The sequence below is a fragment of the Amblyomma mixtum genome, chromosome 3 (assembly GCF_055824585.1).
Source record: "Amblyomma mixtum isolate Tamu chromosome 3, ASM5582458v1, whole genome shotgun sequence".
In the NCBI taxonomy this organism is placed as follows: Eukaryota; Metazoa; Arthropoda; class Arachnida; order Ixodida; family Ixodidae; genus Amblyomma; species Amblyomma mixtum.
In genome coordinates, this window is record NC_143014.1 from 122,903,385 (window position 1) to 122,929,799 (window position 26,415).

Sequence of the window (26,415 nt, forward strand, 5' to 3'; positions counted from 1 at the left end):
CAGCCCCTCACACTGCAGGAATTAAATAGGGTATTATCTTTTGGTAAAGAGAAAGCACCAGGCCCAGACAATGTGCATTATACTATGCTTGCCCATCTCTATCAGGTTGCTGTAGAGGCACTGTTGAAATTCTTTAATAAAATATGGATAACTGGAAATATACCTTATGAGTGGAAAAAAGCAGTCATAGTATCTTTTCTGAAATCCGGAAAACCACCAACAAGTCTTACCAGTTACAGACCGATAGCCCTCATAAGCTGCGTTGCTAAATCTTTCGAAAGTGTAGTAAACATTAGACTGACCTTCGTACTTGAATCTCAGCAACTTTTAGACATACATCATTGTGGATTTAAAAAAGCATGTTCAACCACTGATCACCTTGTCCGCCTAGAAAACGCCATGTAGGAGGCGTTGATTCAAAAGCAGCATTGTATCGAGGTCTTCTTCGACCTGGAGAAGTCCTACGATACCACGTGAAAGTTCGGCATCTTCTGCGACCTAGCAGAGCTCAATATCCATGGCAGGATGCTGAACTGTTTGAATGACTTCCTGGCTAACCGCACATTCCGAGTCCGCCTAGGAGCAACTCTCTCCAAGATTTCACCCAAGAGAACGGTGTTCCTCGGGTGTGTATTCTAAGCACGACAGTCATCGCAGTAAAAATGAATTCCTTAGCTAAAGTAATACCCATGCCAATAATGTATTTGGTTTATGTAGATGACCTACGGATAGCATGCACTTGCTCCAGCATATCTACCTGTGAGAGGCAAATATAAATCACACTAAACAAACTGGCTGCTCAAAAAACAGTAGCTGTTCTGTTCTCATTGTGACGAGGCATACAGGTCGATCCCAATCTATACCTGAATCTAACCGCACTACGAATTAAACAAGAACACAAATTTTTAGGCATCACTTTTCACAAGAGACTTGTATTTCCACCACATATTAACCTTAAAAAGAAAGCTTCTCAAGCCCTCAATGTCTTAAAAGTGATCTCACGAAAACGATGGGGGTTCATAGAGCATGCCTTTTACAAATCTATCGCTCTCTGGTGCGATCGAAGCTGGACTACGGGTGTGTAGTATATGGTTCAGCAAGAGCATCCTACCTGAAATGATTAGACCCTGTTCATAACCTTGGTCTGCACCTATCATCTGGAGCATACAGAACACCGCCGGTAGCCAGCCTTTATGTTGAATCTAATGAACCCGCTCTAGAGGATTGAAGAATCGCGCTTACGTGCACATGTCTGAAAAGTACATTCTCTTCCGAAACATCTCTGCCATCCCATTGTCACCAAGTGCCCATCCAAAAGATTATTCAACAACAAACCACACTCTGTCGGGCCATTAGTACTGCGCTTTGAAGATAAATGCAAAGAGTTAGCAATACTAGATGCCCTACCGAATACTGCCCAAAGATATGAATATTTGTCACCATGGTACAGCCTCCCTTCAGTACGTGACTTCACGCTGACACATTTACACAAAAAGGAAATGCCCTGTGTGTGCATACTACAAGAATTCTTTGCAATACGAGAAAAATATGACATCTACACTGAATTTTACACTGATGGTTCAAAAACAATCATGTTGGAAGTGCAGTAATTCATGAAAAAAATGAAAAAATAATACCACTACCAGTATACGCATCGGTTTCTACTGCCGAGTGTTACGCGAACTTCGTAGCTGTAGAACAAATAGTAAGAGAGAACATCAAAAATAGCATCATTTACACCAATTCCATGAGTATGCTCAAAGCGCTGCACTTTAGAAATGCTGCTGCACCCATAATGGGAAACATCGTACATAACATAGTCAAAATCACAAAAAAACATAACATTAAATTCTGCTGGGTCCCTAGCCATGTTGGAATTGTGGGTAACGAGAAAGCAGATGCATGTGCTGCACAAGCCCGGAATGGTCAAATAAAACAAGTGATCATACCGCACAGGGATTGTTTGAAATTAATGTACAGTAAACTCAGAAATAAGTGGCAGGCTGCATGGGAAGAGCAGGTAAACAACAAATTGCATTCTGTAAAGCCCATTTTAGGACAATGGCAACTGTGTAGACATCAAAAATGTTTTACCGAAGTTATTTTATGATGGCTCTGCACTGGACACACACACCTTACACACAATTTCCTGCCGATAAAACAAGACACACCTCTCTGAAATGTGTGGTGCTGAACTTGCAGTAAACCATTTTTTAATTTCATTTATAAAACTAGAAGAACTAAGAAAGGAATATTTCACAACATTTTCAATGACTGCATCGCGTTACACCCCATGTTGCTTTTAGGTGATCGATCACTGGTTGATTTTTCATGTATTTTGAAGTTTCTCAAAGCTAGTATTTTAAACAAACTATAAGCTTGGTTTGGCTTGGTGCCCTGCCGCGGTGGCTCAGTGGTTATGGTGCTGGGCTGCTGGCCCGAAAGATGCGGGTTTGATCCCGGCCGCGGCGGCCGAATTTCGATGGAGGCAAAATTTTAGAGGCCCGTGTACTGTGTGATGTCAGTGCACGTTAAAGATTCCCAGGTGGTTGAAATTTCCAGTGCCCTTCACTACGGCGTCCCTCATAGCCTGAGTTGCTTTTGGATGTTAAACCCTAATAAACCAAACCAAACCAAACTATAAGTATAAAAAGCTTTACCTATAACAAAAACTCTAACCTTGTATTTGGCACATAATAACCCCAGTTGCTTTTGCGCCATTAAAATCAATATAACTAACTAACACAATTACAAAATTTTCTACCTATATTAAGGATTGTTCCGAGGAAAGAACACAGTACCAAAATTTGGTGCCTGTACTTCTACAGCAATAACTGTGTGTACAGTAGTGTACTGCCAGCAGTGTACTGCCGTGACTGAAAGCACCTGCTGTTTCCTGCTCCATAGAGGAATTGTTGCCCAGGTTGATTTTTTGCTATCAGCTAGAATTTATACTTTAGCCAATGATAAATCTCCATTTTTCATATCATTAGGTTCCAACACAAAGCCAGTTTTCTCTCCTGTGGCATCCGCACCCTCAAGGGAACCAGGAAGCTCCAAGCTGGGACCCATACATCGCAATATAAAGCAAACAGAAACCAAGTTTCCTGCAGATTCTTGTTTAATCCTATGCAAACTGGATTAAGAGTAACGAATTTTCACCTGGGCCCATCTGGAAGCTTAGGTTGTCATGTGAGCGTGGCGGTCAAATAGAGAGGCACTGAGAGAGCAAAGTGATATTGTGTTGGGACCTACTGCACCAGCTGGGCGCTTACTGGTTCTCTGGTATGTTGTTCCCAACGGAAAGCAAAGTAGTTTTTTGTTGGGACTTACTGGTCCCAGAAGAGAACCTACTGCTTTTCAACTTGGACAGCTTTTTCCACTGTTCGTGTGGTAATGATGTTCTTCAACTGACAGAATTTCTAATAGAATTGTGTAGTTAAATCTGTTGGTTTGTACTAGATATAGACTGCATTAACAGAGCCAAAAGATAAGGAGGGATGAGACTTTGAAATCCTCCAAAATCTCCGAAAAACTGATTTTTTTTAAAATTCTGTGTTTTTATGCCTTGCCTCATTTTTTTTATGCTGCCCCAAAGATTCATTGCTGAAATTAGCTGGAAATTACTCTATAAAAAAATTCTCATGAACCGTAGTGACTTTGCATTTGCAAGGAAATGCTCGAACAACGGGCGTTTCTCTCTGTTGTCATAGTGTAGGTCAAGACATTCTTTGTTTTTCAAACTTGTGAATTTTAAATTTCTTGAATGAAATTTTCTTCTCATAAATCAATGGCCGCTGCATTGCAAAAAATTCAAAACAAAAATTTGTTTCGCGGAAAAAAATTACAGGAATGCCTAAATTGACCTGTAGCATGCTAGTAGGAATGCAGTGAAAGTTACCAGCGTTCTGCCACATTTTCTTAACTTCGTCGCCTTTTCACAAGATTCAAACAATTTTCTGGAGATGTAGCAGTGAAATTTTGTGCCAGCAGCCATGCGATTATTTGTAATATACTAAAAAAAATTTATGTAAATACATCAAGAAATAAAAATTAGCTGTGGTTTAACTATTGTTGAACCTGGTTAGAGCAAAAGCTGTGGTGTATCGGGCAACTAGACGTGGCTTGGCGTCGTAACGTTGAGTGTGTTCCAGACTCCTTGGTTCCGGACAACTCTGCTACTTGCTTATTGAACATCTGTAATTTACACACTCATCATTAAATTATTCAGGAACACCTCAGTACATATATACTTGACGAAACGTTTTTAAGACATCTGTGCATTCACTAGACGCGCGCCATCTGCTGGACTGTTGCCATACATTGTGTGTAGGGGTTTCAGTGGGTGCCGCATGATGACACTACGACTGCATGCCATACACGAAGAAAATTCTTTGGAGCGAGAGAGAGATAGAAAACTTTTAATCAGCATAGATTAATTTGCAGGAGCTGGGTGGTCAGGGCCCTTAGTCCAGGGCTCCGGTGGCGGCAAGTAACTTGCAGACTGGCTGGATGATCCACTAGGCTTGCTGGTCCAGGTTTTTGCTACTGGCTTAATTGGGATATCTGTAATTTACATGCTGATGATTAAATTATTCATGCACACCTCAGTACGTATATATCAAAGACACGTTTCTTAGATATCTGTGCATTCACTAGACGCGCCTCTTGGGGCCGCCACGGTGGCTCGGCTGGTTATAGCGCTCGGCTGCTGACCCGAAGGACGCGAGCTCGATCCCTGGCCACGGTGGCCGAATTTCGATGGAGGCGAAATTCTAGAGGCCCGTGTACTGTGCAATGTCAGTGCACGTTAAAGAACCCCAGGCAGTCGAAATTTCCGGAGCCCTTCCCTATGGTGTCCCTCATAGCCCGAGTCACTTTGGGATGTTAAACGGGCCCCATTAAAAAAGAAAGACGCGCCTTTATTCACTTTCAAGAGTCGAACAGGCAGGATATCGCCCTACTGCCTGGCTCCCTTTCCTTGATGCATGCGTGTGTCTCCCAGAATTTTGATGGGCTGACAAAGTGAGAGCTGGATGCTGGTGTGACTGTGTATGACGGGTTGCGTGATGCGACTTGGTTAAGTTGGACAAGTCTGTCAGGGTGGGTGTACTTCCATGCAATAAAGAAGCAAACAGTTGTGGCGGAGTGGAAGCGACCTGTATCGCATGTTGGGCCCGGTTTCGATTCCCACCTACACCACAATTTTCATCTTTTTATTATTAAGGCGGCCACTTAAAGGGCACACCTGCGCCATAACATGACCTTCAAGTTTTGTACATAAGTGGAGCTTTCGTTTCAAAAAATGTTTGCCAAAAGTTGTGTACCCCTTTAAATGCAAAACTTTGCCTAATGAATTCCTATTGCTTTTCAACCTGCACAGCTTTTTCCACCATTTGTGCAGCAATGATGTTCAACTGATGATTTGTAATGGAATTTTGCAGTTAAATCTGTTGGTTTGTGCTTGGTATAGATTGCATAAATAAAGCAGCTTAGTTAGAAAATGCTGACTATTGACCATTCATCACTAATGGTTTGGAGCACTCTGAAAGGCCAGCCCGTGTAGGGTAGCAAACCAATTATTCTTCCGGTTAACCTCTCTGCCTTTCCTCTTATTTCTCCTCCTCCTAAAAGGCCAGTATGAAAGTTTTGTCTTGCAAAAAAAACAAAAAAAGACTACAATTGAGTAGTACGTCAAGAAAGTTTGCTAAAAAGAGACTGCATTTGTAATGGAAGTGAGTGCGCCTGAATTCAGGAATGGTTCACAAATTTATCATCATTTTTCAAACCAAATTAAACCTACGGTGTCAAGAACCAAACTAATTTTAGAAAAAATTACCACCCAATGAAGCAGCGCAAAGTACACAATTTGAGAGATATTACAGTGCAAAAAAAATATTTGTGTGGACTGCTGCTGGGGTATGCTCTACCTTGTAACAACATTTTAATGTGATAGCGTTAAGGAGTTCATGTCACAGAAAATCTGGTGTCGTCGTCATGCAGCATGATGAACGTGAGCGAAAAATCCACAAAGAATCCCCAGAAAAGGAACCTAGAAGGCAGCTGATACACCTAGGTCACGCAGCCTTGCGGTGTCATCAGAACCTGCCCACTGCGGTTGTGAGCAAACTGTGCACCATATGGCAGGTGGCGTGCAGTTAAATTAATGATTGGCCACGAGAGGTTGCTAGGGAAGAGCAAACACGGGTCTCACAAGCCCCACCGGTGGCACCACCTGCCATTGCAGGGCAGTGGGGCACCATGCACCACTTGTTTATTACCTATTCTCCACTATCACCCTTGGGACACCCTTCAGGGAAGGCTATATAAGCTTGACTCTATGTTATGCGCTCGGAGGTGAGTGGATGAGTTGCATGTTGTACTGCACTGTGGAGCTCAAGTGTCCGTTGCTCTCGTTGGTCCTTGCAAAGTGTTATGATAAGTTGTTCAATGCTTTGGCGCTGCTCCGTTTCTTCGATGATATGTTGTAGAGCTTACCAGTTGGCAGGCCTGCATGCTTGTGCAGGGTTGCTGAACTTTTCAAGAATGTTACATTAATGTTATGAAACACTGTGGCAATGTTGCAGCAATGTTATACATATGTGGACACAACATCGCGAAAAATGTTGCAGCAATGTTTTTTATGTATGTTGTCTTGATGTTGGCAAAGGAGGACACTATCTACATTAATGCACCCTAAAAAGGTAATATTGCTGCAATGTTCCAGCAGCAATCTGTGCTACTAGGGCCATATGTATACAGAACATACTTTTGATCCCACTTATATACCCTCTATATGGGACATCTCATGCTAGGGCTAGTGGCGCGCTGTTAAGTGCAGTTATTTAATTCCAACAGCTGCAGCACAAAAGTATACAATTTAGCAGATTAAGTTGAGGGCAGAACCATATTAGTTTTGCCTTATTTGTCAAATGTGCAAATGTTCACATGCATGGATACATTGGGTGCCATTGGAATTCCAACTGGGATCACCAGTCAGCAAAGACTGATCCAACTGAGCATCCAATTGGGACGTGACCTACCAATACTATTGCTTTGTACAACGGGCATTCTATTTAGATTGTCCAATTGCAGCAACAACTCTAACTGGAACAAATTCGACAGTCCATTAGGACTAACCACTTGGAACACCATTCCAAATGGAACCAGTTGGAAACTCGATTGGTTAAATTGGGAGTCCATTTGGACTTCCAAATGGGACACCATTCCCACTGGAACCAGTTGGAAACCCATGGTCGCCTACTCCCAAGTGACTACGACGGTGCGTAGCCTGAGGGCACCCGTGGTCCAAGGAGTACGCGCTGCAGATTGAACACACTGCTCATGCCCATGACTTGTTGCTCTTCCTGTTACCCAAGGCCCCCCTCTTGCTTAGTTTCATTATTTACCTAGCATAGCGTAAACATTTAGCAATATTTAGAGCTTCCATGCATTCAGCGTCGTTGTCGGCCTAACCCTGAACGCCTACACATCGGCGGATGAAAGAGTGAACGCAGAGCGCTGCGGAGTGTTAACATGGCGATAGTGAAGAGAGCGCAAGGAGGCAGTGTGAAGGCAGGGCGCGCGGCGAAAAAATTATCAGGGCTTGAACTTCGTCAAACCTATTAGTGCGCAAGCATTGCCAAATCACCAAGGCCAAATTTTAGAAATGGGCAGGGCAAAATTTGTAGGTCGCCATCGCATCGGGCACGCTCAACTATGGTTGGACATTCCATATCGGCCAAGGTCAACTTGCGGGGTTGGCCAGGCCCAAATTTTGGAAATGATCCGGGCCAAATTTGGAGGTCAGCGCCGTGCTGAGTGCGGTCAATTATGGCTAAACATCGATAATTTGGTTCAAATATAATCTGCCATGGTCAAATTTCGGGGGTAGTCCAGGCCAAATTTGGAGATCAACATTGAGTTGGGTGCTGTCAGTCACGGCTACAGATCGATTTTGGGGGGGGGGGGGAGGCCAAATTTTTGGGGTGATCTGAGGTCAAGGTCAAATTACGTACCATGCTATCATGGTGGACCAGGGTGGTCATGGTGAACCTTGTAGACATGGTACACCTTATGTAGCATACATACAGTAACGCTGCAGCTATATGGTAGGCAGGTTATTTCAAGGTCATCCAGAGACAGAGTTTTGCATTGAGTAGAGCTCTAAAAGAAGGAAAAGATTGTTCTGGAGCGTGTCTCAGCTCATGGTCCAGGTCCTCCTCTCCCTGCCACCTTGGCAAAGCGGCACCACGGACTTGCGGTTCAAGACAGTTCGAGTCCTCTCCAGAAGTCTTGGAGGGAGACGTAGCTCTATGCGCGCTGGCCTACTCCCTTTTCTCGGCGCAGCCACCCGCTTCCAGAAATTTCGTGCTTGGTTATTTAAGAGCATGTGGCATTCTTGGTCTGGCTTCATCGAAGGAAAAAACAGGCCCTGGATTTCGAAAAGACAAGAAGAGAAATCGTTGAGCTCAAATGTTAAAGGGTCCCTGAAAAGGGTGTTTAAATTGAGGTTGGCTATAATACGCTTGCATTGTGTAGAGCATAGGCCACCTAGCGTTCATGCCACATACAAGACCTCAAAAGCGAGCCGTTCATTTACAATACATTTTTAAAAATTCGCGCTTCCACGTCTCGAGGCAACCATCAATGCCGGGCTTTCGCCCGAATCTGCGTGCAATGCGTCATGCTGCACTCATTATGTCAGCAGCGGAGGGCTATCATTGGTTTGCCATGCCAACTCTTTCTGACGTCATGCAGCTATCCATGGCTGCGATAGGAAGCTCCGCCTCCTGCGGAACTCCAGTGCGTTGGCAGCCGGCGGAGGTGCAAGGGTGGGGCCGGCCAACACCCTCTACAGAACTTAAGGCCGCCTCCTGGCCTCCTGGGGGACAACGGCGACAACAATGCGATCGGTTCTGGAAACACGTAACACTCCCATCATTGCCTTGGGAAAGTCGTGGCATGCCGCGACTTGCTTCCGAACGCACTTTTTTTCTAGATGTTGACTGTGCATGCAGAGCCTACATCTTGTGCTGCGTGTGCGGTTGTGTCCATCGAGACGTTGTTCTATAGTGCCATCATTGGAGTGGAATGTGGATTACGCTTCTGCTAGGATATGCCTAACAAGTGCTGCGTGCCCAACTGCCATACTAATCATAAATCAGGTCCCAAAAACCACATTGTCAAGTTTCCTGAGGATGAAAGAGAACAGAATGCCTGGATTAGGGCAATACCACGAGCGAACTTCGTATCACCGCACTCCAGGGTAAGATGTTCGAAACTTCTTCAACGAATAGTTACTTTTGAAAAAAACGATAAACTTATGTGCATGCATTGTAAAAAAAAGTGTATTTAAACTGGACAGCTGGTTAGCATTGTATGTAGCGAATGCCGATTTTCAAGAAAACTCTCTTGCCAAGTTACAGCTGCTATTTAAACAAAAATTTAACTTCCCTCTAGGTTTGCGAGCTTCACTTCTTTGAGGCAGACATCGTGCGAGAGGCCTCCCACATCAACGAGGTTACAGGGCACACCACCACTGCAACACTTTCGCATCAGCGCCTTTGCCCAGGCGCAATCCCATCTAAGTTTCAGAGATGCCCGTGTTATATTTCTAAGACAAGCACCTCAAGGGATGACCCAGACTCGAAGCGCATGCATCTTGAGGCTGCTGCTTTGAGGAAAGCGCTTGAAGAGTCAGCTGAAGTATTCTGCAAAAAGCAGGAAGCGGATAGGATTTTAAACCTAAAAGACTTGACCGAATATCTAGCAAGCAAAAGGTCTGCATTCTGGCATGCTATTGAAGGAAGTGAACACCTTATTTTAGTGCACATCATTGAAGACGAAGCTCCATGCATCAAATATTCAGTTGCAGTAAAAGCTGACCATAGCATGACAGTTAACTTCGTAAAGATGCCGATAACGAAACTAGGCACCAATTTCTCAATCCCAACAGTAGCAAACAGCAAGAAAGCAATGATGGAGCCACTTGAGATTATTGAAAAAAGCAGTGACGACTTCCAATCAAAGTACTGAATCTGCCAACGACGACATCAGCAAGCAGATTCTTCTCCTCCTGGAAAAGTTATCTTTTTCGCCCACAGATGAAAGCACCAATGCCATACAATTTCTTAGTGAGCAGTTGAAGCTACTCTCAATGAAGAAAGTTCGAAGACATTACTCAGCCGACTTCATGATATTTTGCTGTCTACTCTTCACTGTATCACCTCACGCATACAAATATATCCGCGGATCTCGAATCACGACTCTGCCGCACCTAGTCACCACTCACTCAATATGCTCATCGTATGGCATGAATCCTCAAATCGAACATCAGAGTGAATCGTTCCTCCAGTACATGGCCGCAAGAATCACCGACTTGAATGATCGCCTATGTTTTGTGACACTGATGATAGATGAAATTCACATCAAGCCTTATTTCGACTATAAAGGAGGCAATATTACAGGTGCTGCTCTGAACAGCTCAGGTGCAGTAATCAGCACTTGTCTTTATGGTGCAGAGCCTCTTGTGCCAATTTAAGGAAGTTGCTCACATCATCCCTGTCCAAAAAGCCGAATCAGAGTATTCGCACCAGTTGCTGAGAAAAGTAATATGGGGACTGGAAGAAATTGGCTACAGGGTAGCGTGTGTCATAAGTGACAATAATGCCATCAACACAAAGGCCATGTATCACTTCTTGTCACCTCCTTCTAAACAAAAATTGTTCAGAAGAAAAAAGAGAAAAGCTGAAACTCTGCGGAATAAGGCAGCGGTTCTTTCGTATATAGCAACATGAGTGTTTTATATGTCAACTTCTAAACCCACTTGCTATGTTGTAAATACGTAAACTGTGGCAATGTATGTATCTGTCACAAAAGCGATCGTATTCATTTAAAATATAATCTTAAAACAAATACATGTGTCCCCAATACAAATATACATATCCAGTTGTGAAGCTAATCGAGAGTGTTTAATTTTTCAGTATCGCTCCGCTCCATAAAACTAGGTGGAAAAAAAGGAAAGTTTTAAAATATTGGTAAATTAATTTCAAGTAATGCATAAAGAAAAACATTTACTGAGACAGATGAGAAAGCGCAATGCAATAGAGGTGCTGACATCAGTGTTTAAACAATCTTTGCACAGCTGGTTTGCGGCTAGTGCCTCTAAATAAATTCCGCGTAAAGTGTCTGCTCTTCATTCCAGCATTTTAGCTAAAGAAAAAATGTGGATTGACAAATGGAAGCTTATTGCTGCTAGTTGATTCCAGTCGCGATTCCTTAAACTCGACCATAAGTGGTGGCAACTCTGGGCCTCTTTTCATGGCGTCATGGGAGGGGTACTCAGGCCCTGCTCAGGCCTTGTTAAATTCTCTAGAGGGTGTTGGGCTGGCGAGGGAGCGCCGACATTTCAGTGTGCAAAAGTAACGAGAGGAGAGAGAAAGGCACGAAAATGCAGAAATATAAAATTTAACTACAGATAACTCAGCTTCCACAAAACACATAAAAAAAATTTTTGCTGGAGGATATTTATGAAGCAGCATCCGTTAACATCCTAGGCATACCACAACATTATTGAGAGCCCCTTTCAGAGCCCCCTTAATGCATCAGCTTTGGTAGCGGAGTGAAACTTCTGTTTCTTCAGTGCATAAGTGGTCTCAGGCAATTCTTTCTGGACAATGAGCGACGCAACTGGTGGAAGTGCATCGTCTGGCGCTGCTGCTAAACAAGCTGCCAAAGTAGAGGCTCAGCACCGCCGACGCGAGCCTCAGTGGGAAGGTGATGCGTTTGTACTGTGGACGCTATCGTGCCTGCTTTGGTGTAAAGCAACAAACAAACGCAAGGGCATATAGTGCCGTTGGTCAGCCCGTGTCGTAGTTCTAGCTTCAAAGAAGCACATGCAAAATCAAAGCACCTAAAGAGCTGTGCTCAAATTTCACATTAGGAAGTATCATAATTGTGGGTGAATTTTTTTTTCGGCTGGATACCATCTGGACGGAAAACACTGTGATTCTTGAGACAAGTTTGGTTTCACGTTTGCCTGGATTTGCTGTGAATGGGAGCTAAAAGCATTTCATGCTTAAAAATGTCTGCTCAGCCGTCTAGACAATGTGCAAGCATGAAATGCATTGCAGGAAAGGTGCAGCTGCTACCGCCTTCACATGCTTCCGGGTAGCACGCATGGCTTCCCTACCTTATTTCTCCTCTCCTCTTCCATATAAAATATGCGCCCGCGTCCCTTGGCGCTTTTGATGGTTTATGTGCCGCCGCATTCAGCTGCTTAACTTTTCTGCGCTAGGCAGCGCGCTCAGCGTCCCTCACTTGGGACACCTCGATACAGTGTTCCTGCATCGAGGCATCCTACCCTCACTACTAAAGGCACCATAGCACTCATCCGCTATTGTTTGGCCTTAGCAATGTGTTAAGGTGCCTTTTCATCTTAGTGTGCGGCTACATAAAGCTTCTATTGGGGACATAGGCGAGCCTTTCTATCGCCTGACTTATTCAGCTCCACTGTGTGGCAACGCCACTGAGCATTTCGAAGTATAAACTAACGGATGAAAGATAATGAAAACGACAATCTAAAATGTGTTTCATGAGACACTGTGGTGATAGCCAAGTGGTCATATTCCTGTATTCCAGTTGACGATCCGAAGTAGAGCCCTGAATTCACAAAGGAGTACGAAATCTGTCTCTGAAGAACTCAGGATTTGAATCCAAATTGCCCATTAAAGCGAGCTTTACCATTCATGGAGCAAGAAAACGTACTCCGGATTGCCGACTGGAATATGTCATAAGGCATTTGGAAACGAAGCTGCGCTCTGTTTGTGCAGGTGCAAGTTCGAATCCAGCTAGGGACTATATTACGGGGAAATTTTTTTTGTAGAAATCGCCTTCCTACAGATGTGTAGCTTTTGTGAAACAGAAGGGACACTGCAGTAGCATCTTCCCTTTTGCTTCTATGTATAATCGTGCTGCATTTGAGTGCAGCCCTATAAAAACACGTCCTGCGGGACCATTTTGCAGCCTTAACTGGTATGTGGCTTGTTTATGCTCATTCTTCACCCTGATTTCAATAATAATGAAACCAAAATGCATTACTGTCTATAATGAACTGTAATAAAAAGCATAGGACTTTGCACGCAGCCTATCCTGCTGCATGTTGCAAAGCCAAGAATAATGGTGTGAGAGACTGGAATGTAAATTGCAAACATAAGCAGAACTGCTTGCAGGTGATACATTGCAGATTGAAACAAATGGCATATGTAATTGAGTGCAAGCGAAGGGTATAAGGTTACATGTGCGGTACCAGAGAAAACTTAGCTGTTCACCAAAGGCAACACCTGCTCAAAGCACGAACAAAAGGAAGCAGATTAAAGCTGGAATAATATTTATACACGTCACACAAGTAATGCAGCATTCTTGACATGAGGGAAAGATATAGGTGGCAAGTCAATGTGGATAACAAATCATGCTGCAATATTCTGGGATAAGGATGACGAGCATAAATGTGGGAACAAGTAAAGATTATTCGAGTGATTTACAAGTTGTGAATAGAAGGGTTGACAAACAGTGTTCTTTGTGCATAAAAAAAAAAATTACCACTTTAGGCACAAGCTTATTTTTTTAGATATGTGCGTAGTAGGAAGCTGTTACACTTATCTAATATGTAATAAAGCAACTCATTGATGCTGTCCAGGGGGGGAAGCTGATCTTAAATTTTTAATATCGCAGTCACAACTATGAAATTTTCAGGAAACGTGTTTTTGGCTGCTGATTTTAAATATACCATGTAATTTAAACCTAGTGCTTGTGCAATTATGTAATATGTTATGTAACTTTTTGCCGAGAGCCTTTAAAAAATTTTGCAGCAGGGAACTTGCTGAATTGTAGGCCAATGGTTTGTCTCGACATCAAGGAATGCAATAAGGGCAAAATTATGCTGCCTCCAATAGAACTTAAGTCAGAGCGTTTTGAAGTTGCCGCTCTAGAAACAGAACTTCACATTCCTGAAGTGAGAACTTCAAAATCCCATAATTCAGCTTTTGTTATAGGCGAGATGATAATTTTACCTTTGCTGCATTTCTTGATGTCAAGACCAACGAATGGCATGCAACTCATCAAGTTGGCTGCAGAAAAATTTCTCAGAAGCTTTCGGCAAAAAACTTGCATAATATATTACAAAGTGCACAAGGGATTGTTTTACATGAAATTAAATAACATATTTAGAATCTGCACATAAAAATATATGCTCCCTTAAGATTTCAGAACTGTGACTACATTAATAAAATTTTTTTCTCTCCTTCCCTATTACAGGGCAACTGAAAAGGTTTTAGAAATCGATGAGCTTAAAGAGGTCAAATGTGTGAAACTTGAAAGTAAAGCATGCCAAGTCCTTTTGGGCTAGCATTTGAAATGGGGACGTAATCACTGATTGAAATCGAGACAGCCATCAAGCTTCTCCGCAGCACACAGCTCCAAGTGGGGAGGTGTATCACGATGCCATCGATGGTATAGGTGCATTTCCAACACATAAACACTTGCTTTCAAAGAAAAAAACCAATGCCACCGAAGGCAAAGGCATCCGAGCTTTGTTTGGGAGTGTCCAATTAGGCATGAGAGGGTGTAGTTGGCAGCAGCAGTAATTTGAAATCTTACCTTCTGTGACGTCACTCTGAGCTTCTCCGCACTCCTCTGGAGAAGCCAAAAATTTAATCGCCAATTACGTCACTATTTAAATGCTAGCGCAAAAACACTTGGCATGCTTTACCTGCAGCCTATATACTAGATCTGAATCCTTTAATAGCGCGCAATTCTCAAAAAGTGGTGCACTTGCCCTTTAATGATTTTTCGGTATATACACACATTAATAAGCTTAGCAGAAATGTTTGAGTAATTCAGCTCTGTGAGCAGTTTTTGTAGGTGATCAAAACTGATTGCAGCTACTAATACTGCTTTTAATGCATGCCCTGCAAGGTGAATGTCATTAGAAATGAAAAAAGAACAACCTGCAGTACATTGGAAGGAATATTTATTTGCACATTTTGGACCAAAAATGCAACAAATCACAATATGTCTTCATTAATCTGCTTTTTTAATCTGCTTAGTTTCAGAACAAATGTCAAATATTAAACATTAGTAATTTATGCCTTACTATTGCAGTTAGAACCCCAGGTAGCTTGCATCTATTTGTACATACAACTGTGGTGCATTTTTTAGGTGTAGCCAGGGAACAACCAACAACAAATTGATGCAGAAAGGCATAGAGGAGGGGGAAAAAATATCTACAGAGAGCTTTTATTTGTTTTAAACTGAAAACTTTCATTTGTTTTAAACTGAAAAGCATTCAGATCACAGTACATGTGCTGATGTAACAACATTTTGCGACTTACAACTAAAAAAAAGGACAAGTGTTGATCCACACAGGAAACTTATTAAGGTGTGTTAGTTCTCTCACAGCACTGTGATGACACAGGCAATGTGCAGGGCATTTTTCTGCCATGTTGGGACAACAAACATGTTGCAACATAGGTGTTAAATATTGCAGGAAAAAAATTTTAGAGCTTCTCTAAAAAGAGTGGTGGGAAGCCTGTGGGAATGCATCAAGGTGCTGCTTCTACACAGTGGATGCACCACGTTCCCACAATACACCTTCTGTTTTATGTGCCAATTGAGACATAGGAGTTGTATGGCATGTCCTCTAAAGCTACTATGGAATTCACTATCAACTTTCAAAAACGATCATCTGTTTTGGCCTACAGAGTGTACGAAATGTTAATTGAAAAAAATTAGTAATGCAGAAAACAGAAAGGCAAATAGATTTGGCCGCTGCATGCACCTGTGGTCAGACATCAAGTTTTACTCCAACCAGCCTCTGGTACTGGATCTTTTAGAGAAAAACTATATTTTTGCTCAATGTCCTCTTATAGACCAAGCGGTATGCTCATACAGACATTAGTGAACAGTTAAGCATAGATCCAGTACCTTAAATTATACGTGAAAAAACTTGCACAATGGTCAGGCAAACATGCAATGCTGCAATATGATACATAGCATTATTGTGGAAGCTTTTTAGGAACCAGCAAGGACTGTTTACAGCTCTATATAACACAGTGATTACATGATAACCCAAAACATTATGTTCAGCCATGGACAAAATTTTATCGGATGCGGATCCGAGTGAAAAAATTTATTTCTGCGTGGTCAGTAATCCAGTTCACTGAAAAGTCTGGAAGCATGTGGGGGCATGCATACTTCATCTGCTGAAACTAATAGCAGCTGACTGAGCAATGAGGCAATGCAGCCTTAATTTTTTCCTGTGCAACTGCATACAGTTCTATTTTGTCCATGACTGGGCAGTCTACAACGTACCTAAAACCTAAGCTACTGCCAAAAGAATCCACTCATTCATTCAAGTACCACTGTTAGATTTTTAACATTGGTCTTGCGTTTTCCAAAACGTCTATTCCTAAATGCGCACATCTACATGACTACTGCTATACCTCATGTATGTAGTCCAGTGTTATATATTACAAGTTATAAAACTTGCATCATAAGTACTACTGCCTGACCTGTATATAAAACAAGCCCCAAATTCTCAGGTAGTCCTTCACATGTCCACCTGACACAATTTACTATTGACTAGCACTGCTACATAGGTAACAAATTAAAGCAACAAAAGTAACAAATTAAAACTATCATGTTTTGCAAAACAAAACAATGCAGTAACCCTTAAGGATTTTGTACCAAAAAGACTGCAATCATGCAAAGTTGACTTGCTTCTCAGTATCACATCATGCTTGCATTTTAAACACACATACAGAAATAAAAATATTCTCAATAAGTTAACATACATGAAGAAAGATGGTCACTTTCCTGAAACATCCATAAGCAGCATGGAAGGTTAACATCAAGACTATGAGAAGTACAACAAAAGAATAGAGTGATTTTTCATTCCTTAGCATGCACAAGACTAACATAGCTGCTATTTTCTTCTGACCATGACTAAACCATTCCAAAGGCTGCTAACCCCAACACAAAAAAAAAATCAGAGAAGCTTCTAGTTTATTTTGAGCAACTTTACTGCTTTCAGGCGATGACTGTTAGAGGTCATCTTGGAGCGGCTATCATAGTCCAAAAAAATGTGCTTTGGAGCAAAATATCCAGCTTTGAGATGAAATTAACAAGTGTATATTTTTGACAAAAAAAAAAATTAGAATAGCAACCAACCTGGTCTCAGTTCTGCACAGGAGCTCCTTTTCTGACTAGATAGTTTACATAGAGTAAATGCACAACATGTACTCACACATAATTCTACAAAGATAAAACAACCATTCCATGTTTTCCTCAGCTAAACAATCGAGCCATTCAAAACAGGACTTCACACCGTCTAATGACATGATGCACAAAACAATCACACTAAAAACTTGCTATTTCTGACATATTATCACTTGACTACATATCAATACAGGGCAGAAATTAAGCAGAAAATTTTTGAGATACCTGGTTGGCAGGGCTTGAATACAGAGTCCTAATGTTGGAGAAATTGCAAAATTCTTCTCAACAAAAAAATGCACAACAAAGCAAATACACATATAGCACATGTGTCAGATGAAGCCACTATCTACCATAAAGTACACTGGAAAATTAACATACTACAATAGCATTAGCTGACACTACGCTGCTAGAAAGAGGAGCCTCTGATGCGCATAAGAAAATGCACAGACATCAGATTTCCTCTGCCAGTAAGAGTCTTTCTGTAGAAGGTAACATATGAAGACAGAGAAGTTATTCCACAAGACTGTTATACATATTCTTACCTTTTACAAGCATGCTTGAAGTGTGCTTTGAAGAACAGGTGCAATAATGAGATAATCACAAGCTAAGTGTTCTGACAAGAATACGTCAAAATTTTACAGGTAGTTGTGTCAGTGACTAGAGCAGTCTCTGGCTCACATGACAGGGCTCTAGTTGCACTTTGAGGCCTTTGGAGGCATACAACAGCAATGGAGACATTGCTCACTAGGTTCTCAAGCCCCAGCTCTACCCATGGGTCCCACCATACTGCCTGGAAGCCACACAGAAGTTGTGTGTATATTGGTCCGTAAAATTCTGACATAAGCTGTACCACTGTACTGCAAGTACTACAGAGGAGCATGATAGATGTAGGTTGACAGCTTGCAGGTGCAAAAACTTTAACACTGCTTTAATACTGCCCTTAACTTGATATTTGCAATTTGCAAGACTGATTGAAGCATGCAACTCTTTATGGGCTTTGCTGCTTGATCAGGAGTTACACTTCAGTAATTCAATAAAAGCTTTACATTCAACTCTAGATATAGAAGTAAATCCTTTTACTCACTTTTTAATTTACAATAAATGTGAGCCATTTCACGACACTAAAACTAAACAATCACACATTGCCAATTTTTGCAAATAAACTGTCCTGATAATAGTAGCCGATTAAGTATATTCCACCAGTGGTTCTACACGGCGGCAGCAACAACAATAAAAAGAAGTTCAGTTAAAATATGCAGTGCACCTAAAAAGTCAGTGCTATGATTGTAAAGACTATCCACTCATTACGTATTGCATTTCAGCGTAACACGTAAAAAACTGCTGCAAAGACTGAATAAATTAATATCACTGAGCCAAGGGTTTAACAGTTAAATGACTGGTGACTGCACGGTCTTTCTCTCCTTAATAAAAACCCCTGTTTAAGTGCCCTTAGCTTATGAAAGATGTAAATAGGAAGGGTAATACACCAAAAATCAGACACAGCACAAGCAGAAATAATGCCAAACTTGGCAACAAAAGTTCAACAATAAAATAAAAATAACGCCTGAGTGACTCTGGGCCAACAATTCATTGGTTAAAACTTGGGGCGTGAATTTTTGCGAGTTTAAAATCCCAACTAAAAAATAATGGATAATACAACTACATTTGAACTCTGGACAGCCAGTCATGCCACCATATCCTTCCACAATAAAGTTCACTGCATTGCGAACCTTAGAGGTCATAACACTAGACCATTACGACCTGAATCAAGAGGTGCTGCTTGTGTTTTCTTTATCCCTCATGAAAAGCGGCATCACAACTGCAAAGTCTACTCAGTCTTGCTGCCTGACATGTCGCGGATTTTATGCATCTTGGATGGTGGACCTAAAAGTGTGCTTACTCTACCTTCCATGACTACTGCACAACGAACGGGACAAGAAGAAGGACACAGGCAGAGACACAACACAGCGCTGCTCACAACTGAAATCTTTATTAGCTGCCAGCCGGAATAAATACCTAACTGGCGGCCAAAAAATCATAGGAGCACATATAATAGCAAGGCTCCCGAAAGAATGCATAAGCGCACCATCTGTATTCCTGTCAGGGAAAGAAAAATGCTACCTCGAATGTGAATGTTGACACGCGTGTGCTTTATTTTGTTTTTCATGATTATTTTTGGAATTTTTTGAATTTTGTGTTCCCACTGCATGACTTGTGCCCATTTCTTTCCATTTTTGGCAGCCAGTTAGGTATTTATTCCGGCTGGCAGCTAATAAAGATTTCAGTTGTGAGTAACAGCACTGTGTTGTGTCTCTGCCTGTGTCCTTCTTCTTGTCCTGTTCGTTGCGCTGTAGTCATGGAATATCGGAACCAACTCGCCCAGCAACTTACCTTACTCTGCAACTACTGCTTGTCACTGCTGTGTAGAGAAAGTGCTTTAAAAAAAAAAAAATGAAGTGCTGGAGGCATTCTTGTCATGCTCATTTGAGGGATTCTTGACATTGAGCTCGATGCGCACATGTGCATTTTCAAAATTTCTGTTCTTCCCCAGAGTAGAAAATAAACAGTAGCATGGAAAGGCTGCACGAAAAACTTGCCCTGTTAATGCCCATGAGCGATTCTCACTAAATATGCAGGCTGTCAGTCTTACTTCGTAGCCTTTTTGAACCTGTGCGCTAATCATAACTTGTGCTAATATGCAGTACTAGGTGGATCATTCCTTTACGGGAACCTTTGCAAACTTGCATATACTAAGCAAAATGTACCCGGATCAGTACAGGGACATATGCCCATGGTGTGGGGCCAAACCCACCCTATATCATATCACGTGGGAACGCAAAAGAAACGAGGCTTTCCATAGAATACAAAATCCGAGTGCGGAGCAGTGGGAGAGTTTGCTCTCCAGCGGCAACCCGGTTCTCCAGAGAGAACTGGTCATCCATGCCCAGCGAGCAGCCAAGCTCAGCGGTGCCCTGGAATAGGGGCGCCGACCTCTGTCGACCGTAATAACTTGTAAAATAGAGCAAATAAAGTTTATCCTATCCTATCCTTTACAGACAAAAGATATGAGATCTCCCTCCTATGTATATACTTATGCATTTGTATGTCCGTAAAAATAACATTTTTTTTTTCTTCTAGACTTTACGCTGCTGGTATGCATTGCAACCTGAACCAATTTTTGTTACTTATATTCGTTTCGTGGTGATTTTGCCAATCCACCAGGCTATACTTCTCTTCTATGTTTGTGCAACAACCACAGTTTTAAACAAGCAAGCCAAGTGGCACAAGCAAAAAATACATGTTGCTACATGCAAGAAATCACCTCGTATCGATCCCAGCACACACAAAAAAGAAACACTTCATCTAAAGCAGGGGGTTCTCAAACTTTTTTTTCCTCAGGAAGCCCCCAACAGCCTTCATTATGTGCCAAGGAGCACCTCCCAGACAGCAGAGAGGCATATGAATGAGCTGGCTCCCAGGACTGAGGACCCCCTTTCACAATAGTATCATGAAACACTCAATCCCACAAGTGAAACATTGCTTTCTGATACCTCTCTTGTAATGGCTGTGTCAGTGTCCAGTAAGCATGCATGTTCTCACCTGCATTACGCCAAGAAAATAACAAAGCAGCCTGTATTAGTGGAAAATAGTTTGTTATTTTCGCATGGCACTGCTGCTTTTGGCTTTGAAACTTGGAGCTTTGAAACTTGGAGCTTTTCTCGGAGCAATGACAGTCAGGCAGGAACAGTCGCTGGTGACTTGAGCAGTGCTATCTGAACTACGGCAGCAATGGCAGCAGCACCTGCCACTGTTGCATTACCAGTGCGATTGCATGGTACTCTTTGCTGGCCATGTTCCTTACAATGCCGTGCTGCTACATAGGACTTCTTTTATTATAATTAGGTGCTGAGCTGGTAGAGTTGGCACAGCAAAATAAAGCTAAATAGAAGGCTTTTACAATTTCACAAAGCGGAATCAGTAATGTGAAAATTTCAATACTTCACTTTCCTCAAAGCTTGGTTTATCTCAGAATTTTTCTCGATTTTTAGATCTTTAAAACAGTATAATGACTGCAGTAAGCAGAATGACTGTTAAATTCAGCTTTAGTTTTCATGCCAGTCTATCAAGGTCATCACGCAGTATTTTTAATTACTGCAGCGTCAAATAACAAGCAATACAAATGAGTACAGCAATGGAAAGGTCTCTTTATACCATGTAAAATTCGACTACCGTAAACAAGTTCTGCACTAGAGAGTAAGCTTAATACCAGAACGACTGTGCTACAATTCGGAAAATCAAAACATGATTCCTATGGAGAAAGCTATGCCTCTACTGAGCGCCTGAGGCGTTTCGCCAGTGTCCACGTCTATGGCCGCTAATTTCCCGTGATACCGCGAAAAATAACAGATTTCAGTATTTTTTGTGAAACTTTGTGTTGTCAGTCATATTTCCTTTTTTCTATGCTACTGCTGTTATGGACATCACAAGGAATGACATTATGATGGAAAAATGGCTATTTTACCCTACTTGCATGAATATAACGTGAGGGGGGAGTTTGAGAGCTCAGGAAAATATCAAAAGAAATATTATTACGGTTATAAAGCAATCTCAAAATGTCCAGGCCAACCACAGCTGAGCGTTAAAAATAAAAAAATTAATAAAAAATAAATAAAAAATTCTAAAATTCGGAAGCAGCGGATACGTCAACATTATTTTAGAGCCAACTCTTCGGATGTGCATGCCATAACTGAGTGAAGCCAAGCCTCCAATACTTTAATGCATGCAGCTTCCCATTCAGCCGCAGCAGCAGCTGCTGTCACCACCGTGCCCCCGCTACTCGGTGTTTTGAGCTGCCCAGTCCTGCGTCCATTTGCTTTTCCTACTCCATCTAAGTCTTACAGTGTGTGCCCTTTCTCAATGACCTGCACCACCTTCTCCTTCGCACTTGAACAATGCACACTTTGCCCCAAGGTCATTAAAAAGCTGGCTTCTCTAGCAAGGTCTTAAACATGGGGTGAAGGTCGCTTTAGCTACCTTGAAATACCTGGGAAAAAAAAGAAAAAGAGTTCACACTACACTCCTTGGTTCCTAATATATTCCGAGGTGCATTTTGAAGTATTAGTAGCCACTTCTTGTGAAATTTTGCACATTCTTTGTTCTCAATTCGCAGAATTTAAAATGTTCCGCTGCAGAAAGTTGGGGGCCTTACTCATGCCTAGGTACAAACTTTTCATGCTCACTGTTGTCTCATTCATTTAATGCCAGATGTTCCAATGACATTAGAAGCAAGTAGTTCAGATGAATATCGTACAGATCTGCATCACTAACCTAATGACATCACTAACCTAATGCTAATAATTTTCTGAATATGAGGACACAGTTATAACTTGAAGAGAATATTAAGTCATGCATTATAAATTATTTTTAAACTACACAAAAGGACACATCCTTTCTCATGCACTAGATCCATGATCATAACTGTCACACATTTACAATTGCATAAAAGCTTAACCAAAAGGTAATGTGCAATACTCTGGCTCTGAACAATCAATTCATAAAAACAAAATTATTCATTTATCATATGAGGTATAAATATTGTAGTGATATCAAACTGCACAATAATTGTGCACTGTTAAGTCTGAATACTGTAAAACATAGATACAATGTTAAAAAATGTTGTAAAGCTATAACAGTAATAAATTACGTTTATGTAAAGAGTACGCCATTAAACGACCCATTTTAGTATGCAGATGCATCATTGATAACACATATATTTCACCACATTTTGTGGAATGTCAAATGCCAGAAAGGACTAGTACATACTGAAGCATTAGCTCGCACAGCATAGAAGTGACTGGACTCAGCACTGTGTCCAGTCTCTTCTTCCCTTTTCCTTGAATTCATAGTGACATACACAAAGATGGTAAGTGTGAAACTACCACTCAGACTGAATATTACTACTGGTGAGAGGTGATTCAGGCTGATAAAAAACAATTCTATTAAACATCAAAGTCTCCTTCATATGTCAAGAATATGAGCAGTCCCTGCTAACAGAAAACTTCGTCAGCCAACAGCAAAGCATCCCTCAAAGGAAACAAATACGAAAGGTGTGATTTTTTATTGTAGTGTTTGCATGTAAGAGAGTATGAGTAGTGTGAATGGTTTTGATGATCACCTCCAAATCATGTGACGATACAGTAAAACCTTGTTAAGGCATACTCACTTAAGCGGTAGTGCCACATAGGATGCAATCGCGTGATATTCCTGCCTCAGCTTTTGTTAAACCTTGTACATTCATTTGGTGCCTCCATATGACGTAGTGGCTTACTGCAAATGTCTCAGTTAGCACATACCTATCATTGCGTATGAGGCTGAAAGGGTCTCTCACTAAGCGGTCATGAGCTACGCTGTGCTTCGTAAGGTAACTTCACTGAGAGCCGTCGCGGGGGCTCAGTGGTTATGGCACTTCGCTGCTGACTCGAAAGACACGGGTTCGATCCTGGCTGCAGCAGTCTAATTTCAATAGAGGTGAAATGATAGAGGCCCGTGTACTGTGCGATGTCAGTGCACGTTAAAGAACCCCAGGTGGTCGAAATTTCTGGAGCCCTCCACTACGACGTTCCTTACAGCCTGGGTCACTTCGAGACGTTTAACCCCATAAAACCAAGATCGCAGTGACACTTCAAGAGAAAGTCGCCGGAGATGTGCTGTCGCACATGAAAAGCACACTTGCAGTTACTGACACACCCACAGAGAGATCGCTCTACCCCTCACCACAGGGGCCCCAGCTTACCCCCACCCCACACCCGCTACCCCACCACAAAACGCTAGCAGGAGCCAGTGTCCAAGCAGTCATGCTCTGAACCACATGGATAGCCCATCACCAAGCTATAGCTTACTGTTGTCACTTGACTCGAGTTTAGGCCAGCCGCAGCAAACTTTTGTTTTTCTGCCATGTGCCTGTGGAAAGGAGGACATGGAGAGGCCTTATCCTCAAGACAGTGTTGGTCAATGCCACATTGCTAGCTACCTGGCATCACTGCACGGCTGTATTCAGCCCCATCTCATTGTGTTGTTGTGTTACTGACGTTGTCATGGATCCTGCACTTCCCACTTATAGCACTTCCCAAGTCAATCGTCAGGGCGTCTTGTGCCTAGGCGATGCTCTGAGTGCGAGTCCGATGCTCCGTGTACAGAAAGGCGCTGTGGAAACTATCACCTTCTGCACGTTTAGAGTCATCGACTAGTGCTGTTGAGACTTCTCCAGCATGGTCCGATAGTGACCCGGCTGTCTCTATCACTGGTGAAAACGTCATCCAATTCAAGCAATGCAGACAAGAAAGCTGAAGACGGCCCGGGCCCTACTGTTGGAGAAACTGTGCGTGCGTTAGACATGCTTTGCCTATTCGCCCAAATAGGAGGCCTAATAGAGCAGTCTGAACCCGGTTTAAATGGTTTCGAGGCTGCACTAGTAACTGCGAAGCCGCCCCAGCGGCAGACATAGGTAAAGGATTTCTGCGGTCCTAGATGAATTAAAGCTGCTGCATGTCCTTTCCTTCAAGAAATACCTCAGGTATCATCCTGTACCAAGTCAGTGGACATACTTAAGCTATTTTCAGTTAGGGTGTACTGCTGCTTTGCGCTTAGTTTTTCCGTGGTCCTGCGAAGAACGCCGTAATGAGGTTTCACTGTTAACATCAAAGCAGAGTGCGCATATATTTTTGTTGCAACTTTACCTAATCTTTACAAACTGTATGAAGCAAAATTATCGAAATGACTAGCACACTATGTAATTGTGACCAAGATGGCACTAGTCCACTTCTTTAAAAATGGTATGGGACATCTTAGTTTTTTTCGTTCCAAAAAAAATGAAGCCAGCAAGCTAAGGTTTTCAGTAAAAATCATGAAATGATGGCTGCAGCCTGTCAACATTATTATTTCATGTGATAATATGAGTTTATATAGAAATTCATGTGCTGTACTCTTTTTTTCAGCTGACTGCCATCAGTCGAATTCCCTAGTGCAACAGATGGCTGAGAACAAGAGGTGCAGACATCCCCATAGTCCTTCCCTCTGTAGTACTTGTTTACAGAGAATCAGCATATCGTACAGGTGATTGAGTATATGTGACACAGCTAAATGTACACATTTCAATTTGTCATTCACAGCAGTGCCAAATGTGACAGAGCAATAATTGCAGCGTGAAAATCAAATGACTCGCCATGAAAAAAAAATGCGCAGCTCCTAGCCATTTGAGCACTTGTCGATGACGCCCATGAAACGACGCAGGCAAGACCAGTCTCCTTCGACTTGTATGCGACCACCCATGTACACCTGCATGGGAGACTCCTTGCCACAGAGGATCAGTGTCAGATCATCAGCTGAGAGGCGCAGTGTCACATCTGCCTTACGTCGACTGCCAAGGTCATTGCCACGAATGAGCTCCACATTACCTGCAATGTCAAATATCATTGTCAAACAACTGCACTTCAATCTACAGTTTTGCAATAAAATACACTTTCAAACTACAAACTTGTGGATTTGCGCCATTCCTGGATAATTTTTCCACTCACGTCAAACCGTATCCCTGGTACCCAATTCCTGTTTCCTAGCACATATTCAATCGCAGGCAACAGGCAACTTGAAATCTGCATCTAGTTTCTTAGTCTCACAGGCAGCGTCATGTTGAGCAAGAACAATGTACAACGTGTGCAAAACCATATGAATGCGATGCCAAAATGCCGAAAACAAAACTTTCGAGAATATGGCTGGACTGGATGTTTGGTTGTTGTGCGATTATATGACTCTACTTGTGGGAAAAAATTTAAAATATAGACAGTTTTAGCACAGCGTGATCCGCCACTGCGAACCACTTCGTAGGGAGCTATCTGCAGCTTTGCCCCCTGTAGAAGCAGATCACGGTAGCAAATCACGCTATGCTAAAGCTTTCAATAGAGGGTTATAGCACAGCGCGATCAGTGATCTGCTAGCATGATTCACTTCACGCGTCGCCAGTGCACACGCGCTGATTAGTCCCAATGTGGCAGGTGTGCCTGCAGCTGGCACTGGCGCTACCTGGCGCTTTCAGGGAAATCTACACATGCGCAGTGGCTCCCCGTGGAAGCGAATCACAGTAGT

The 26,415-nt window shown here is 42.2% G+C and overlaps 1 protein-coding gene across 4 annotated transcripts in view; it reads right to left on the bottom strand.

Moving 5' to 3' along the window:
• Nucleotides 1–4,404: 4,404 nt before the first annotated feature.
• The window catches only part of LOC149351673 (stomatin-like protein 1), a 45,844-nt gene continuing 23,833 nt past the window's right edge, over nucleotides 4,405–26,415 (bottom strand). For 2 of the 4 annotated variants that reach the window (XM_089581023.1, XM_089581020.1), the window contains exon 9: nucleotides 15,015–25,730. In XM_089581023.1, coding sequence (XP_089437149.1) covers nucleotides 25,522–25,730 — 209 coding nt within the window. In that variant the 3' untranslated portion in view covers nucleotides 15,015–25,521. Of the gene's footprint in view, nucleotides 8,435–15,014; nucleotides 25,731–26,415 lie in introns of those variants that run through there. The other 2 variants (XM_089581021.1, XR_016290620.1) reach the window with 2 other exon arrangements.